Below are 19,738 nucleotides of genomic sequence, written 5' to 3'. Positions count from 1 at the left end.
CTTTGACTGGATGAAGGTGTCATGCTGGAACATTTTTTATAAAGTTATAAAGCGGGAGGCTGTGCGCGGACGCTCGTCCACCGTCACAGCTCCGATCAGACGCAGAGCGAGGAGAAAAAGCCGAGCAGAGAAAGGCACAGAGCGGCGTGCTGCTGCAGACGCTCTGCAGGTCGACACAGAGCCGATGACATCAGGTAACCTCAGGCTCAGGTGAAATACAAAGCATGCTCAATGTGCTTGTGACTTACTCTGTCACTGAAATCAAGACAGAGCAGGAGGAGCTCAGGAGAGAGGAAGGACGGGCTCGGGCAGGAGAGACGGTTCAAACTGGATCAAACCGGCCCAAGCAAGTTTCTCTGAGAGAGGTCAAAAATCCTCCAAAAGCATGGAGCCAGGTGACACAATCAGCGCGGTGACTCCAATCACACATTAATACCAACACACACGATGAACCAGGTGTAAAGACAGAGGATCTGATCCGGTCTGATTGGACCTCGCAGCGCTCGCCGGCCTCGGACTTTAGGACTTGAATGACTGTCTGTCTGTTCTCGCTCTCGACTCACCCTTGTGTCCGAGGATCCTCCCACTGCGTCGTCTTTGTGTTGTGGTTGACAAAGTACACTCTGTCGTTGGAGTCCACACGCCGCTCTGAGGTTCATAAACAAAAACACAGAGAAGAATCTGCAGCTTAGCAGGAACACCCCGACACATCGAGACTTCTCTATCATCTGAAGCTCGTGTTAGGACGGTAGATACTGAACCAAGTAAAAATGTGTGCAGTATGCATAGATAGTGTTCTCACCCCATCCTGGAGGCAGCGGGCCGAGAGGATCGTTCTCAGCGGACATCATAGATGCCTGAAAACGGGGGAAGCACACGTAAACATCCATTAAGGAAAAACATTCAGAAGAGAAGTCGGACTAAAATATGTTCTGCAGCAGGAGAGCATCTCTAGCTGGTTTCTGCTCGAGCCGTCCCAGCTGTCCTGTCTTTAGATTTAAACTAATCATCTGAGTGGGAGTGACCTCAGTGATCAAAGACCCTCACAGAGATAACACGGCTGTTACCTGGAGGAAACCCCAGGTGAGTGTGAGACAGTGAAACAGACTCCCAGAGAACAGAATGATTCTTTTATCCTCATTTCATACCGACGTTGGTTTTACACGGTAAATTAAAAGTCAAATACTCTTCAAAACACGATGTTTAAAATTTGAGTCGACGCAGTTGGGTCAGGATTCTGTTTAACGACACAAAGCATTAAAAGAATTATAGTTATAGTGCAGAGAGAGGGAGGGGGGGCAGGAAGTACGAAAGGATAGGGGGGGGCATATGGATGGGGGGGTGGAGGTACAGGGGGCGGAGCTACGGGGGGAGGAGCTACAGGACGCGAAGGGATAGGGGCGGAGCTACAGAGGGTGGAGGTACAGGCGGTGGAGGTACAGGGGGCGGAGCTACGGGGGGGGGGGGGGTGGAGCTTCAGGGGCGAAGAGATGGGGGGCGGAGCTACAGAGGGTGGAGGTACAGAGGGTGGATGGACAAGGGGCGGAGCTAGGGAGGATGGAGGTACAGGGGGCGGAGCTACAGGGGCGGGGCTAGGGAGAATGAATGTACAGAGGGCAGAGCTACAGAGGGCGGAGCTACAGAGGGTGGAGCTACGGGGGTGGAGCTACGGGGGGGTGGAGCTACGGGGGGCGGAGCTACGGGGGCGGAGGTACAGCGGGTGGAGGTACAGGGGGTGGAGCTACAGAGGATGGAGGTATATGGGGCGGAGCTACAGAGGGCGGAGGTACATGGGGCGGAGCTACAGAGGGCGGAGCTACAGGGGGTGGAGCTACAGAGGGCGGAGCTACAGAGGATGGAGGTGGGAGAGGTCTTACAGAGTAGAGGTATCTCTGGTTGAACTGGTGCATAGCTCCTTGCAGCTGGCTGCGCTGGCTTTGCCACTGCTCAAAGTTTCGGACCGACTCCATGGTGGGTCGCTGCCACGTGGTGGTCCGGGTGTTGTGGTCGACATAATATATCCGACCTCGGTCGTCCACACGGCGCTCCCAACTGGAAGACGAGAAGGAGAAGAAGGTACAACAATCAAACATAAAAAGGGAGAAAGCTGCAGGCGGAGGACACGAGGATCAGATGTGTGTTTGTACTTTATCACGCCTGTCGCACAGGAAGTGACGATGCAGTGTTTCGAGGTCGGATCATCACAGACAGAAGGGGAGCAAAGGACTAGTACAGCTCGCATACTCTGGTCCCCTTCCAAACTTTTGACAGTAAAAAACGCCAGTGTGTAACGTAGCGAACCGATCCGGGATGTTTGGTGGAAATGTGAGCGCTCAGTCTGAACAGCCAGCACGCAGCTGTGACGCCACTGAGTGAGACTCATCACCGAATAACAAGTTAGTTCAATGACTGGTTCTTCAAACTGAAAAATGTAAAGAAAATAAGCAATAAACTTTTTTCGTAAAGACGTTCCCACACAGAGAGATGCACATGACTGAGCACGCCCTGGGAGATAAATCCTGGAGCCTCACCCCGGCGGTAGTGGCTGTGGTCTCTCCCAGGTTGTGGTCCTGGTGTTGTGGTCAACGTAGTACGTTCGCCCGTGTGGGTCTTTTCTCTGCTCCCACCTTCAACACATGAAAACCACATCAAATCAGAACGCTCAAGTAAAAGAGGACACACACAAGATTCAGATACTTTGAATAAATAAAATCAATATCTTGCACGGTCGTGTTAGCGTTAAAAGTGCGGGGGGTTAGGCGTGTGTGTGGTTTACCCCGGGGGAAGAGGATCTGGGGCCCCTGAGTTGGGGGCCTGCTGTCTGGGTTTGGCCCCGTCTGTAGTCGTAGTCGCACTGCTGTTACTGCTCCCTCCTCCCCCTCCTGAAGCGCTTGCTTCATCCAGAGCTGGTGGGGCGGAGGACGTTGAAGAGGAGGTTGTGGCGGCGGTGGCCCCCAGTGATGAGGAGGAGGGAGCGGCGGCGTCGGCAGAAGGAGCAGCGGCGCCATCAGAGGGCTTAGCAGCAGAGGTGGCTGGAGCCTGCGTGACGGAGGGCGCGGGTGGAGACGTGCTGTTTGTTGCTGTGTCAGAGTCGGGCACGCTGGCATCTTGGGTGCAGTCCTCTTGGGTGTCTGCAGGGGGCGGCACATCACCTGTTGTGGCAGACGACGACTCGAGAGAAGCGTCACAGGATTCCCCGTTCACTGCTGAGACAGAAACGTCATGATGATGCAAAAACCAAACTCAACATTCATGACTGGATTTTAGAAATGTGTGGTTGTTTTTTTGCGAGGTTACAAGAAACTAGAAACGGTGACTGCAGCACAAAAACGATGATTTCACAGATTCTCAGGTGAGGGAGGGAAAGAGACAAATGAAGACCACGTCGTCTTCTTGTGGTTTGGCGGGAGCGTTGATTTCCCTCCTTTATAATTATCTGGATTTAGTTGATATAAAAGTGAGCGCCGTGACTGGGGAAGAGTTCACATCCTCGTTGCAGTCGACAGAACACTGCAGTCTGCTCCGGGGAGTTTGGTGCTGACAGCAGCAGAGATTGCAGGACTCACTTAATGAAAATTAATCTACTGATCTCCTCTTGTGTTCACTGGGGCCGAGCGAAACCGTGAAAGAACTTAAAGAGGTCGGAGACCAGCGCAGGCAGCGCAGAAAATGTGCCTTCCGACGCCGTGCATACAGCTCACCTGTGAAATCTTAAAACACGGCCGTTCATAAAGAACTGGAGACAGTTCTGCCGGCTGCAGCTTTTCGTCACGTTGAGATGGAGCTCACCTGTCCTGCTCTCCGTGTCGCTGTCTGACGGTTGGTGCACCGGGGTGGAGTTGGGCGTGGCGTCTCCGTTCACCTCATGACTGAGGGCGGGGCTGCAGGAGCTTGAAGGCATCTGAACGTCCAGACCGTTAGAGGCCGAGCAGGAACCTGACCTCAGGCTGGGGTCTGTACCATTCACTGAGCTGCAACACACACACACACACACACACACACACACACACACACACACACACACACACACACACACACACACACACACACACACACACACACACACACACACACACACACACACACACACACACACACACACACACACACACACACACACACACACACACACACACACACACACACACACACACACACACACACACACACACACACACACACACACACACACACACACACACACACACACACACACACACACACACACACAGATTTAATTTAGAAAACAAGAACAAAAACTAATCTTTTTCTTCCAGGCTTATAGAACGGATTCACGGAGGTTACTTGGGTTAAGCTGCATGTGTGCGGACGTCAGATGAAAGACTCTGACTTGTGACATTGAGACTTGTGTCTCGGAGGGTAAAACGGGACACAAAGGGACGGCGTGGTGACGTCACGAGCACGGCTGCAGAGAGTCTTTTGTGTCCGGGCAGAGTTCAGTCACACTCAGGACGACACACGAGCTGCCATATGACTCAAGTCCAGCCGCTGCGTGTTGGCAGGTATTCAACCAGCAGGGAGAAAAAAAAGTGCAGACAACACAAGCTGTTACAAACGCTCTGTCGAAGGTCGACCGTCATCTGCTACAGCCTCGCTCTTTAAGCGTTTAAGATGCGACATCGATATTTTAACAAATGAGGTGAGAGGGCATGAGACGAGAGGCTGCAGGCTGAGCTCAGGGCATCAAACCCCCACAGCTGTTTGCAGATCGTCAGACACACATTTGAAGATCTGTTTATGTATTTGTGAATCTTGCACGGCAGGAGTTTCTAAAAGTGGCGTGTAAAATGACGGCCAATGGAGAGGCCCGCCTCGTGAGTATTTTCAGGACTAAAGCCAAAAAAGCTTTTCTCCCATTATTAACCCAGTAAACATTTTGTAGGCCGGTACACACATCTGTGGATCTGTGGTTTCACATTAATAGCTCCAGAGAGTCAGACTTCCATGATGTGCTTATTAAAGAACGATGCAGGAACATAAAAAAAAACCAGAAACACAGATGTTGATTCCAAAAACTTCTGGGAGTCTTATCACAAACATGTTTGAGCCAAATTCAACACTTTGATAGTCAATATGGAGTTTTGAAGACTTGGCTGCCCGTCTCTGACTCCGCAGGAATCTCTCCCAACACGTCGACGTCGGCATGAAAGCACGCATCATCCCGGGAGCTCCGGAGCTCTCCGGTCCTGAACGTTCCTCGGGGTTGTTGGTGTGGACGTCCTGCTTATCCCGTTTTTCTAAACCATCAGTAAAGTCTTTTCATTGACCTGAAAGGAGGCGGGAAATAAAGACATGCCAGTAGAAATAACTAAACTAAGAGAAGTCGGTCTGAGAGACAGAAGAGGATGTGGCAGCAGAGACGACGAACACTTCACCGACTGTCAGCTACTTTTGTCCGATTCATTCGCTGAGGTCTCATCTCAATTTAATGTTCGAGTTTCAAGGCTAAATCAGACGCCAACAAAGATCCTGCACGGCTTTTAGAGTTTAACTACCCTGGAAAGTCTCCACACCGCCGATCTCTCTCGCTTTTCATTGCAACACGAGCGGGAGGATTAGCACAGGACATTTTTCTGATACGTCTTTACTTTCACATGCAGCATTTCCACAGCTGACACAGCAGGCTTCTGGATGTTGCAGCTTAAAGTGATCCAAGTTCGACTTTCCTCCTGAATAATGTTTGTTGCACGAAATGTTCCCTCGTGTCGGGGAAATCATTCGACAGAAGTGTTTTTCTTGAGTCCAGCTCGAGCAGTTTCACACGTTTGTCTTCATAAATTACATTTGTTTGTTGTTCATCCATTCAGAGAGAAATGAGGCCTGAAACCCAACGCAGGGAGTCGGGCCGTGTTTGATCGTGAACACGCGTTATCATCTCTATAAAGACGCCAGAAACACACAATAAAGATGGAATAGAAGAAGCCTTTGGGAGGAAAGTTTCATTAACGTACAAAGACGTGATGAAGGCGGAGCTGTGTGCAGCCTCTTTGTTTTCATGTGTTCATCAAACAGAAAGATTTTAACGGTTTCATGCGATGGATGACGTCGACGGGGGGGAAATGACAAATATCCTTGAGCTTGCTTCCTTTCCTGTCCGACTGATTACTTTAATGTTGTCGGGAACTCCCAGGAAGGGAACTCCTCCACGCTTTCAAAACACTGGTGTTTGTGTGTTGCAGAGTCCTCTCAGCAACTGCAATGCAGAGACGGAGCCAGGCAGCCACAACCCCCCCCCCCCCCCCCCCCCCCCCCCCCACCAGCCTCCCGTCTGTCGAGCTGACGAGCCTCCTCTGTGACTCGCCAATAAAAACCCTGTGAGCTGACTGAAGGGCACTTTTACGGGGTGACAGATAATCAGGAGCAGTGGGGCAGCAGGCAGAGGAGGACACAGTCACACAAAGCTGTTTGAAAGAAGAAATAAAAATCACAAGCCTTTTTAACTGGCAGACAGATTAACACTGAAGAGTATCATAAGCCTTAGGAAGGTATCCTGCAAACACACATCCCTTTGCAGCCTGTTAGCATTCCTCCCCTTGAGAATAAGCATGCTCATAACTTCAGGGAGTCACTGCAACCCGGCCAAAGACCATTTTAGGAAAAGTGTCGCAGACAGAGGCTGCGTTTCAACAGCCATGCTAGAAAACGGATTCTTTATGTTACATAAAGGTCTGAGCAGCTACATGTATGTCGATAGCAGCAAACCTGCACGCTTCTTCACTCGACCTCTGCACAGCGAACTAACTGAGGGCGTTTACATTAGACAAGATCGTACCACACCGTGCACAAGCACAATCACTCCCTTCTCTCTCTCTCTCCTCGCTGCTCGGCCTTCACATCACTAACATCATTCTACAGCCAGCAGGTGGCAGTGTGCAAAAAAAACACAAGTCCATGGGTGGAGTCCGTTCTGCCAACAACGACCCTCTTCCTACGTCAGCATGTACCGAACCAAGAACGCTACAATGTGGGGTAAAAGATCTTTAATGCACGAGAAGTCGACCTTGGTTTCTTAGCTTACCTGTTTGCAGCCCTTGAGGAAGAGGAAGAAGTTTCTCCATTTTCATGGATTGCATCGCCATTCTGTTGGACTTCTGGGAGAGATTGGAGACAATAATATGAACCCACGGTGCACAGGTGTACATTTAGTTCATGAGTTTAAATATAAGAGACGCATCATTGGAGAACGGGGTCTAAACGGTCTAAACAAGACTTGGAGCTTCTCTGCTCCTCCATCCAGGAGTTTGTTCAGACAGCGGAGATAAACTGCCCGTCTCCTCCGGGGGAAGCCTTATTGACTGAACTGTCCGACGTGCTCGGCCGCGCTGCAAACCCGAATTGATCCTTTACAGCTGATTGAAAGAAGCAGGCGGGCGGTGCATTACTTTTCTTCTTTGTTTGTTGTTTAATAGCGGCTAGCGACCAGTTAGCACCACCTGGGTGATTGCCTTTAATCTGCACTTTGAAGTATTCACGTGACGCCCGTTCTGCAAGGTTTCAAATTCAAAAGCTGTTCGAGGCCTAAGTGAGTATTTACAGCTTCTTGCATGTTTCTGTAGCTCGTATCCGAGCGTCCTTGTTGATGGTCACTCTCCACACCACACGGTAAATAAACAAGCCGTCTGCACTCACTGGTGCCGTTTGCTGCGTTTCCGTTGGTGAGCGGAGCGAGATCGTCCTGCTCGGAGACAGTCAGGCCGTCCAGGTAAACCGTCAGCTCTCCTGTTGGGACTGCGACTCCTTTCTGCTCCACGCTCAGCTTCAGCACCTCCTTCACATTCTCCACTGAGGAGCCGGGGCAGCGAGGGGGAGAGAGGATGACAGCAGAGTGACTGTCACCGTTTACCACACACACATCTACAGGAGTTATATTGCTACACTTACGTTTTCTGTCATGCTGCTCCAAGGCTTGAGTGAGGTCCAGCGTAGCTTTCCCCAGCAGAGCGTCGGCCTTCAGTGTGTGGTGACTCCATACTTTGAAACACACCTGTGTGCGCGAGGTTACATTCCTGCAGGAAACACAAGCAGACAACATGACGTATTATTAGAAAATGCAAAAAGACGAGCGACGACAGACGGAGGACTGAATGTGAACAAAGTCATCAGGTCACGTCGCTGCCTTTCTCGTGCGTCAGTCTGTGACGTGTCGTGGTTACGTAGCCGCGATCGGACAGGACGCAAGAAGAAAGGAAAAAGTGCACCGATGATGCAAACAATCTAACTCCTTCTTGCACGTCTGAGTGAAGCTGCAGACGTTTTCATTCGCTCTTTGGAGTCGCGCACACGAGCTCCACCTCTTCACTATTATTACCATCGCTGCTCTCTGTCGTATGCAGCAGCTTTAAGGAGAAACAGAGACACGTCGAGGCTCCGAGGTCGGACTGATCCGACCCTGAAGAGTGGAGCGAGGCACACTGCAGCCCGAGGATTGCTCAAAAGGCTTCCTGTGCGATGGCGGTAATGAAGCAGGTTTAAGTACACTGTAAATTCTGAGACACAAACATTAAATATTCATTTTCTGCGACCAATTTCTTCCCGAAGCTCCGCCCCTTGGAAAACCTCGAGGAGCCGACCGCTGCTGGACGTCTTTCATCGTTGCTCTTTGTTTACTGTTATTACTGCAGAGCAACACTGTCGCTCTGCTAACACATAGCTAACGCCATCCAGCTACGCTCGATGTACGATGTGATTGGCTGTTGAAGGCAAGATCAGGGTTTACTGTGCAAAACCGTACAGGACCAACCCGGACCGCACGGTGGAACCTAGACTTCACCCTGTTCCACATTATGTGTCAGCTTTATGTGGAAGATATATTAGTCATCATACAATAAATCCATCACTCTCGACTTCCTCCTTCCAGCAGCTGCTTCCCTTCAAAAAACATTTATGATTGGTGCTTGTTATTCTTACTGCTTCTCTATTTCTCTCCTAACAGTAACTCTTCCTCGCTGCAGGCTGAGCGGCTGACATCATGCAGCTTCCTTCCACGATCCGAGCCGTGAGACGGCGTCCCAGCAGCCTGCCGGATGAGGAACACGGCGCCACTCTGTGACATTAGCTGGAATTACCCAATTAAGATAATCAGCGTTGTCAGTGACATCTCTCCGGCAGTTAGCAGCGCGCCGTCAGAGTCTGCTGGTCGGACACTGAGAGCTTCGAGTGTCACCGTGCAGCCTTTTCCCCTTCCTCAAACACTTCACTGTAAGAGCCACTCTGTGTTGTTACGTAAGGTATACATGCAGAGACAGACCCTAGACTCCTGTTGCTCCATCTTCTTGTCTTTATCTACAGCTTTCTACATAAGCTCAGACCATCTGGAGATCAGCAGAGGCTCTCTCTAGCATCGGCCTGCAGACGGGGGAGTATTAGGAGACAGATGTTTGTGCTACCCTCACAGTCTGTCTCTCATTTCGTCTTCAGCAAAAAAAAAAAAAAAAAAAAAAGAGAGACGAGGGATTCATGAGTAATCCTACATTCATTTGTGAAGGACGCTGTGTACATAGGAGTTGATTTAAACAGAGTGAATGTAAAAGCAAAAAGAGAGAGACACACACACACACACACACACACACACACACACACACACACACACACACACACTGCTGCCTCTTACAGAGTGAGTCTCTCGTCCCATTTCGGATTGGAGGGGCTGTGAGACTTCGCCGTGCGGCGTGACTCCCCCTCCGCTGTCACCTCCACATAGATGGCCGCCCCAAAAATCCTCTTCTTGCTCTTGATTTTGGCACAGGAAACTGGCAGAGGGAGAGATGAAGGAAAGGATGAGACGAGTGATTGAAACCCTAAAAAAAAAAACATCCAGTACATCAGAAGTGTTTCACAACTATGTTCCTGTGCGTGGACCTCTCAGCTTCAACATGGCGGGCAGCACAGATATCACATGTTAAATAACAGCCTTGGGAGCGAGCGTGCAGCTGGGGCTCAACATTAGGACTCGCCAGCTCGCCCAGGAACACGACTGATAGACCAAAACTAAACACAACACATACGTCGTGATTTGCAGCGGTACTTGTGACGTCATCTCGTTAATTACAGCTGCAGCATCGGCGTTTCATAAGCGCCCACTCGTTCATGTGTGTTCGAGTTGAAAGGCAGCTTCACTCACTCCCACGAGCGCGCTCATTAAACTCGGACACAGATTCAGTGTTTCCTAAAAATGGACGGGCCACCCAGGAACATGTTTTTATTCATGTTTTTATTTATTCATTACATTTCGGCTCTCACACAAGCGTGTAAACGACGCGGCCCTGACCTCACTGACAGCAAGGATTTGTTAACTTTACACACAGCTTGCAGACTGTTGGTACAGACTTGCAAACAGCTTTTTTTTCGGACTGAGCCTCGGGGGGCAAACTCCCGTTTTTCTCCCTGCAGGAAAAGGGCTCGTGATCAAGTTGCTTCAAAACCAGGAGAGAGCAGAAACACATGAGCAGCAGCAGCAGAGAGAGAGAGAGACTGATCTTATGTCTGCATGTCCCTCCCATTGATGCACCAGTTAAGACGCCATGCTCATGTCAACACTGAAGCTTCTCCTGCCTCCGTCTTCATATTTTTCTGCAGCTGCTGCCCTGAAGTCGTTGTCATAAACGTCCTGCTCTATCCTGAAGGTTATTTTTTGCAGTGTCGGTGTGTGGATAAGAGAACGAACGGGGAACAGAAGTAAGATGTGCGCAGCGTGCCAACATCGACCATCCCTCGCAGGTGTCTCGCTACATAAGTCACATGTGCTCAGACAAGTTTCTGTGAGTGGACTCCTCCAATTTACAGAATTTATGACAAAATGTGACACTTCATGATCCCTGTGAGGAATCCTCTCTAGAAGCAGTACGATGAGAGGACCAGGGTCTGCAGTAGACCCTGCTGCAGCCCTTTAAACCTGCTGTGTGTGTGTACTCACCAACGGCATGGAGCTGTGACGTTCCTCTGTGGTTATGGCTAGACTCTGCTCGAGATGAGGCCGTGGCCATGTCATACGCCACAGTGGGAAGCCTATAAAACCACACACACATCATACTTAAAGCCCGTAAACTCACAAAATCAGAAACAGGTGATCCAATAAAAACACAGCCGAGAGGTCTCCGGCACTTTCCAAATGTTTCATGTGCGAAGCCGTTTCCCTCCTTTCACCTCTGTTCAAGTTTTGGTTGGAATTATTTCCGCTGCTTTTCTTTTACTCACGATTGGTGCGCGCTGCTCGACCTCCTGGTTCAGCCCACTCCGTGTCCCATGATTCCTCTGAAACACAAACGGGATCATTTTTAGAACAAAGTTCAGAAGAGCCCGAGGAACCTTCGCAGCACAACGTCCGACCTTTGAGTAAAATGAACAACAACAACACCCGTTTATTACCTTTTTATATACAAGACCACTCTCTCAATAAACTGTTCCACACACCCCTCCAAGCTGTCCTGTTTCCCCTCATATTTATATCACACTCTTTTTTAGCTTCAGGTTATGAAGTTATAAATCTGCATTTCTCATCAAACTCTGTGTTCCTCAGAACAGACGTCTCCATTCACAAACACACGTCTTCCTGTCAGCGACATTCGGACTGTGCAGCGATTGTATTTCACTTTGCTGCCGTCTCGTGTAAAGGTCAGCGTCATCTGTAAACACCACTAAACTCATTCATTCGCTTCCACTTCAGAGAGGCTTCGCTCCGACCGCTCGCCTTCATGACACACACACACACACACACACACACACACACACACACACACACACACACACACACACACACACACACACACACACACACACACACACACACACACACACACACACACACACACACACACACACACACACACACACACACACACACACACACATTTTTAAAGGTCTTGGTCTCGTCATCGAAAGAATTTTTACTCCGTCCCTAAATGTCCTGGTCTTGTCTCGGTCTGGATCCCTAAATGTCCTGGTCTTGTCTCAGTCTGGATCCCTAAATGTCCTGGTGTTGTCTCAGTCTGGATCCCTAAATGTCCTGGTCTTGGTCCTGATCCCTAAATGTCCTGGTCTCAGTCTGGATCCCTAAATGTCCTGGTCTTGGTCCTGATCCCTAAATGTCCTGGTCTTGTCTCAGTCTTGGATCACCCTGGTCTCGGGTCCAACAATAGGACTTGCACTAATGGAAAGATGTCGGAGTGAGGGTGCTGCCCACACGGAGCGCTCCTGAGCTGGTTTTCCGACCAACTTGACTGGACTTGAACCAGCAACCCTTCAGTCTCTCCAGACTGAGCTAAAGCAGACCAAGAAATATGAACACTGAAAGATAAATTGGAGGCGAGTAGCGCGTTGTCATTTTTTAGATGAAAAATGTCGCTCTGAGTCAAACGTTAGTGAGAGAACATCCAGAGGCAGGATTTGATGGGTGACATAGTCGGAATAAATAAAGCGTTCGGGAACTCACTCCTCCCACCGTTTCCCAGCTCCAATTAGGACCAAAACATTTCTGATATGATTAAACAGCCAGAGCAGCAGCAGCAGGTCGACACAGGCCGATTCGTCACCCAGCATAGACCTCGAGTTAGAGGAGGCAGCCTTTAAGCAGCTTAGGAGGAACCCAATTAAGAAGATAGGGACGGGGCCAGAATGAACCGATCCGTGGGAAGACTACAAGGCAGTGAGCAGAACAGTGCCGGGCGGGGCTCAGCCTGCTATCTCTCTGCTCTCACAGTTTAATACCCAGTGACTTCACCAGTGATCTCTGAGGAAGGTAATCAGCCGAGCAGGAGTTTAAGTTTACCTCACTTCTAATATCAATACCTCTCCTGATAGAGTCAAACATCAACAGCTTCAGGATGGAAAACGGGAACAGATCCCAGATCCATCCATATATAGAAACTACTGACTTTACAACAGGAGGGTTAAATACATCGGGATGCTTAGAGTATCAAAACGTGGATATGAATCCATCAATATGAAGAACAGCAGAAGAGATAAGCTCAGGTTCATTCAGGGTCTTTCCTCATTATAACATGACGATGTTTAATTCGAGTCTGACATGACTAACTACTACGGCAGCATGATGCCGACATAAGTGTCTAAATCAATCTATCCAGCTCAGCACTCACACTGTCTAAGACGGGAAATGTTTTCCTCTGAGAAGCAGTTTAAAGACTAATCGGTCCAAAAAAAACAACAAGAAGTTAAGCGTGGAATTTCTCAAAATGTCACGAGTACCAACCTCGCCTTGTTTTGATCTGGGAACATCCCTGAAACACAAAGTCCAAACCGTCTGTTGGTGAAAATGTTAAATATGAACCATCTAATTCGAATGTTTAAGTTGTTCGATGCAGTACTACGACCTCATAAGTGTTTGAGCCGCCTTCCTCCGCACAGTCACAAAACCATTTAACAATAAGCCGGGTCGAGAGTGTATGTGGCGGTCACGTTACACTGAGAGCGCCCTCGGCTAGATAGATAGTGACAGCCCCATCACACATCCATCCATACAGCAGATGCTGATTCTTCTCCCCTTGACAAGCTCAACATGAAGTCATAAAATCCTTTACGTTTATTCTTGAGGGAACGAGATGATGTACAGTCAGAGCCGAGTCGAACAACTGACCCTGAAAATCAGAACAGGTTGACCCCGTTTAACAGGCGTCCATACAGAGCAGGCAGGTGACGGCTGGAACAGAGAGAAAACTTGAGATGAGTGATGGGACTGGGAGCGAGTCCAGGAGCGATCTGCCATCACTCTCAGCCGTCCTGACAAACGCAGAATGAAAACAGTGATGACCCTAAATCCCTCCGACACAGCTGTGACACCTGGGCCAACAGCTCTCACACGCTCGACCACAGGCACAGGGAGATTTATGACTGAATGTGTCAACAAAAATATCTGCAATGTGTCTGACGTACCTGTGACCCAACTCTGGGTGCCTCGGACTTCTTTGTATCCAAACAGGTATCGACTGAACTCGTCTCGTATCAAAGACTAAAGTCTGGGTTTGCAGGTGGAAACAGCAGAAGCACCGGCTGGATGTCCTCCGGGACGTCCTGTGCATTGTGACAATCAGCTAACGAGTCGGGCGTGCTGCAAACTAGACGACTACAAATCAAGTTTTCTCCTCCAGATCAATGCCGATATAATAATTCTCTTTTGCACACTCAATAAAAATCCACAATCACATAAAAGCCGGCGTTAAATGTACTCTCCGTCTGTGGCTGTCTGAGGAGAATGTGGTTTATTCTGTAAATACTCTTCTTACACATGAGCTTGGGACGCCGCTGCTCCAGTCATAAAATGCTCCATAAGCATTTATGTGGACTCTTAAATAAGGAGAACAGCTCGGGGCATCATTCAACGCACGAGGGCAGCGAGCTGCATTACAACATTTGATTTACGTACAGAATACGAGAAACAGCCCATCGAAGCCCGAAGAGTTTCACCTCCCTTGTTCTCTGCATCTGTCTGATAACGCACAGCAGATGGCGAGGCGCTGAAATCTCTTCATAGGCCGCGGCGTGCACAGACGAGATGTCACAACATGAATGCAGAGAAGACTTGTGTACGTTCACCCGCTGTCAGCACGTTAGTCATACATCACCAAAGACAGCATCCATTAAGTGCATATTTTAAATGCTCCGACACGAGTCAGAAGTTATTCAACCATAACATCGCACCGCGGTGTTCTTCTGTCCGGATCTGCAGAGTCACTTTAAGAAAGAGCTAAAGACTCAGCTCTGTGTGAACACCTACGACCTTCATCATCATGATGGTTTTGTTGGATAACGGTGATTTTAAGATGGTTTCTATTCTGGTTAGAGCTTTTTAAGAAACGCCGTCAATGTTGTGCTCCGTCTCTGGTCACTTCCTGTCAGCACGCATCCAATCAGTGCCGTTTGTTTGCACTTCCTGACGTCGTTTCCTCTTTTCTAGACGCTCGCTTGTGTTGTACTTCCTCTCTGACGCACGTCGCTTTGGATTGAAGCGTCTGCTAAGTTTGAATTGTGGAGTTTGTTTGAAGTTAAAACAAATTAATTTAAGTGTCTGACCTTCTGAAAGGTGAAAACGTATTATTCACTTAGTTATCTTTAAAAAAAAAAGGTTCAAACCATCCAACACAATAATAATCTGTGTGGATGCTCGAACAATGCTTCCACAGTTTCAGGTCAGCGAGATAAAAGCGGTTACGTTTAAAGGATTACATCAAGCTGAGGTGGAAAAGAGCGACTCTTTGAACACAGACAACCTTGTGTTGGAGCCTTTTTTCCTCGATTCACTGAGTTATGATTTCCTGCGTCGTGGTCGGCCTGTAGAAAGAACATCCTGCACTGCTGCTGTACGGGTAGATTTGCTTACAAAACAGCCCGTACCCTGCTTACTGCTACAGCACGCACTTTACACTCCGCCGTCGAGACTCCTCAGATACTGGGGATCATAGAGGGAGCACTGAAGCCCTCAATGACTGGACGCTCAGGACCACATCAGGACTGGGCGTGATGTCAGGGGAGGTGTTGGCTTACATCAGGACTCCCTTTCAGCTCCACAAAAGAGGCACACACAGACTCTGAGCCCAGGTTTATACCTGCACAGGGCCGCAGGAGCTCCACTGTTAACCTGGCAGAGATTTAAGCCCAGTGAGGATCCATTACTCTGAACACTGACACACCTTCATTGTCTGACTGAAGCAAACCTGCATACAGTAAAGCACGCCGTTTAAAGGTTAAGTGCATAAGAATGTTTAACCCGGCTTTCCGCTCTCAACGCCAACAACAGGAGCCGTTAATTTTGACGACTTTCTCTATGCTGGCGTGACACACTGGCTTCACACAGTGGCGACAGGACACAACTCCCACTTTCCCCACAGCTGCTTCCTGGCTCTTCAAAGGTCAAAGTGAGTGAGCGAGTGTCTGAGTGTTCGAGAGATTCAGTGTGAACAAACGAGTTTATGTCAAAGCAAGCGAAGCGACATCTTTACAGAAGAACACTCCGGATACTCTCCTGTTCACACATCCATACGAGGGCTTTCATACCTACAGAAAACTCCTGAGAAACTCCCGCCTTTCCCAGACGAACGCACGTGAGAAGGCAGCAGGATATTATCAGGAGAACTCACCTGGAGCCAGTGGGAGGGGCCTAGACTGTGCACGCCACCTCTACCGTCTCTACAGACTGTCTGCACGCCACCTCTACCGTCTCTACAGACTGTCTGCACGCCACCTCTACCGTCTCTACAGACTGTCTGCACGCCATCTCTACAGACTGTCTGCACGCCACCTCTACCGTCTCTACAGACTGTCTGCACGCCACCTCTACAGACTGTCTGCACGCCACCTCTACAGACTGTCTGCACGCCACCTCTACAGACTGTCTGCACGCCACCTCTACCATCTCTACAGACTGTCTGCACGCCACCTCTACCGTCTCTACAGACTGTCTGCACGCCACCTCTACAGACTGTCTGCACGCCATCTCTACAGACTGTCTGCACGCCACCTCTACAGACTGTCTGCACGCCACCTCTACAGACTGTCTGCACGCCACCTCTACAGACTGTCTGCACGCCACCTCTACCGTCTCTACAGACTGTCTGCACGCCACCTCTACAGACTGTCTGCACGCCATCTCTACAGACTGTCTGCACGCCACCTCTACAGACTGTCTGCACGCCACCTCTACAGACTGTCTGCACGCCATCTCTACAGACTGTCTGCACGCCACCTCTACCGTCTCTACAGACTGTCTGCACGCCACCTCTACAGACTGTCTGCACGCCACCTCTACCATCTCTACAGACTGTCTGCACGCCACCTCTACAGACTGTCTGCACGCCACCTCTACAGACTGTCTGCACGCCACCTCTACAGACTGTCTGCACGCCACCTCTACAGACTGTCTGCACGCCACCTCTACAGACTGTCTGCACGCCACCTCTACCGTCTCTACAGACTGTCTGCACGCCACCTCTACCATCGCCGTGCTCTAATCAACCTGCTGCATTCTGTTTCCTGTTCTCCTCCATCTTCTTCTCCACATTCTGTTCATCTACACGCAGCTCTGATACAAACACACTGATTCTCATCAAAGCGTCGTGTACAGGACTCTGCTGCTTTCTCGTCTACTTCCACTCGTTTCACACAAACAGAGATATCCTTAAAAAAAATAAATCAGGAATTTAAATTCTGAAGATGTCCCCTCAGTTCTGGGGCTCCGTACGATTTATTCCTCTACAACGAACCAGTGATGTAACAATTGACTCAACTCACGATAAGATTCTGTCGCGATGTATTTAACAAAATGAGACTGTAGATAAATTATGAGTTAAACAGCTGTTAACCTGCTCGTCTGTGAGGTTTGGTCTTTTAATGTTGTTTATCTCAACAAGTGGAGGCGATTGGCTCTTCTCATTACTTTCTGTACTTTATGTTTGCACACCTCCCATTTAAAGGGGACATATTATCCCCTCTTCCACCTTTTCAAACAGCGCCCCCTGGTGGTCTAAATGAAACATCTGTGCTGTGTTTTGGTTCAAATATAACATGAATGCGGCAGCAGAGGAGGTTTGTGACCCTGTAGAAACCAGCTCTCTCTGAACACTCAGTTTTGGCGTGTTTGTCTCTTTAAATGTAATAAGCCCCGCCCCCTGAGTTTTCACTGAAGACATCACTCCTTCATTAGAAAGAATAAAAATGGAAGACCTGCTCAAAAGTTTTGCCCTGGGCTGGAGGTGGAGTCCACGGGTGGAGAAACCAGGGGAGGGGATTTTTGTTGTTGTTGTTGTTGTTGTTTTCAAAAACACTGTCAAGAGAGGATTTGTCAGAATATGTCCCCTTTAAAAGTCTGTGGAGCGTCCTTTATTTCTGAATCTGCAGCTGCTGACGCTCACCTTGTTATTGAGGTTCATTTTTCAGAGTACAGATGTGAACTTTGACACCTTTGAATCGATTTATCACAAGTTCACGATGGATCTTTACATCCATGCTGACACAGTAGTGTGTAAAGTCAGACCTGTGTTTACTTTCAGCTGATGTCAACACACCTTTAAAAGTTACAGGTAACAACAAGAAGCACCAGATTCCCTTTAGATGATCAACATTCAGCTAACAGGAGGATGGATTATTGGATTAAAATCATTATTTTTATTAACCCTAAATTAACTGTTTACTGTTAATTCTGACCATCAGACACAAACTCTGACTTTAACCTGCTGTCAGTGTAAAAACTTCCTAGTGTTCATTCTTAATAACTATATTCAGTAAAGTAATTTACCTGTTTTTAGAGCATTTATGTCAGATTCATCACGGAGGAGCTAGCTAGCTATCAGTAAGCTAGCCCGCTAGCCTCTGAAAAACAATCACTTTTCTGACATTTGTTTTGCTTAACTATCGTAACACTCGCTGACAATCCCTCCATATCCACCTGCACGGTCAGCAGGTGACACCCACACATACCTGAAACACCTCACCTGGCTGTTTGATGTGTAAACGTCCAACTTAGCAGCGTAACAAACAAGGCTACTTTAGCGAGCTATCGTTACTAACTTAGCTTACTGTGTGCTAGCCCGGTGTAATGTCGAGATATGCTGTCGTGTCATCTTATGCCCCCACAGTACTAAAAAAACTATCTATATCCCTTATACAATAATAAATAATGAACGAATTTAACTTATATTACATCCATACTCACTTGGTGTGCACTAAAGTACGGGGAGCACATTTAGGTATATATATATAAAGATTAAATGTTAAGCATATTCTCTGTTAAACAGACTCACTTTTAACACTACTCATACTCGTATGTAAGCTTGCATAGACAGGATTACTCTGTCGACGTTTAACCCCAGTCTTATATAGCTTCCTGTGCTGCATAGAGCCGTTGGGGAGCAGATTTCGATGGGAAGCATTTTTTGTCATAACACCTTCACTCCACCGTCGCTGAGCTAGCAGAGTCAAACAGTTTAGTTTTGCGGACTGCAGTCGTGACATTAAAGTCGTGAGTGACGGTTTAAATCAGATAAGGAAGCCGTGTTACCTCCACTGTCGTCCCGCTCCTCTCCGTGTGTCTCTCCGGGTCTCTCCGGTTCTCTGCGGGTCTCTCCGGTTCACGGTTAAAAAGCCCAGCCTGCAGGCCCCGCAGTCCGCCTCGGCTCTCTGTCCATCTCTGAGCTCAAACACACGGTGACAGGCGCGCGCGCCACCCCAAATACTGCTGTGTAATAATACAGTCCGTCTGAGTCACTACAGATTATACTCTGTGAATAATAATGTTCCTGGAGCCCCTCTCTCTAATCTAACAGACCATGATGTCCTCTCCTGTGTCTGCACATCAACTACCATTAAATATTCATGTGCAGTTTTTATAGCAAACAAAGACATCACTCACCACCTCTGATTTTCTCTTTAATCTTTTGCTGTATTCATTCAGTTTTTATTTCCTATGATGTTTTTCTTCTTGTTTTTCTTTTAATGTTAAATCTTTCATCATCATCGACAATTAACCAATCATCTTTCTTCATACATTATTTATTGTCATGTCCATTTCTGCATTGTCAGCACTGCACTATCATCTTGTGTAGGTTTGCACACATCAGTCTCTTTTGTTTACTTGTTTAATATTTACTTGGAGGGCAGAGTCTGAGGTGAATCTAGAGTCCACCGGGGCCCAAAGCAGCATTAAGTTATAGGGGCCCCTCAAATCAGCTATCAGCAGGGCAGTGACAGTGAATGCTGTGAGATAGATACTTTATTG

The 19,738-nt window shown here is 48.5% G+C and overlaps 1 protein-coding gene across 4 annotated transcripts in view; it reads right to left on the bottom strand.

Moving 5' to 3' along the window:
• The window catches only part of wwp1 (WW domain containing E3 ubiquitin protein ligase 1), a 26,495-nt gene extending 7,332 nt beyond the window's left edge, over nucleotides 1–19,163 (bottom strand). Inside the window, exons 1-13 of one of the 4 annotated variants that reach the window (XM_079360965.1) lie at nucleotides 19,022–19,163; nucleotides 11,215–11,271; nucleotides 10,934–11,025; nucleotides 9,632–9,770; nucleotides 7,903–8,027; nucleotides 7,651–7,803; nucleotides 7,040–7,109; nucleotides 3,790–3,971; nucleotides 2,777–3,206; nucleotides 2,532–2,627; nucleotides 1,878–2,052; nucleotides 803–857; nucleotides 564–648 (exon numbers count right to left, since the gene is read on the bottom strand). In XM_079360965.1, coding sequence (XP_079217091.1) covers nucleotides 564–648; nucleotides 803–857; nucleotides 1,878–2,052; nucleotides 2,532–2,627; nucleotides 2,777–3,206; nucleotides 3,790–3,971; nucleotides 7,040–7,109; nucleotides 7,651–7,803; nucleotides 7,903–8,027; nucleotides 9,632–9,770; nucleotides 10,934–11,003 — 1,580 coding nt within the window. In that variant the 5' untranslated portion in view covers nucleotides 11,004–11,025; nucleotides 11,215–11,271; nucleotides 19,022–19,163. Of the gene's footprint in view, nucleotides 1–563; nucleotides 649–802; nucleotides 858–1,877; nucleotides 2,053–2,531; nucleotides 2,628–2,776; nucleotides 3,207–3,789; nucleotides 3,972–7,039; nucleotides 7,113–7,650; nucleotides 7,804–7,902; nucleotides 8,028–9,631; nucleotides 9,771–10,933; nucleotides 11,026–11,214; nucleotides 11,272–18,455; nucleotides 18,542–19,021 lie in introns of those variants that run through there. The other 3 variants (XM_079360962.1, XM_079360964.1, XM_079360963.1) reach the window with 3 other exon arrangements.
• Between the last annotated feature and the right edge of the window lie 575 nt (nucleotides 19,164–19,738).

Source organism: Symphodus melops (assembly GCF_947650265.1).
Source record: "Symphodus melops genome assembly, chromosome: 14".
NCBI lineage: Eukaryota > Metazoa > Chordata > Actinopteri > Labriformes > Labridae > Symphodus > Symphodus melops.
Note: the sequence above shows the minus strand (reverse complement) of the source record. Positions and strands in the feature narration are given on the sequence as shown.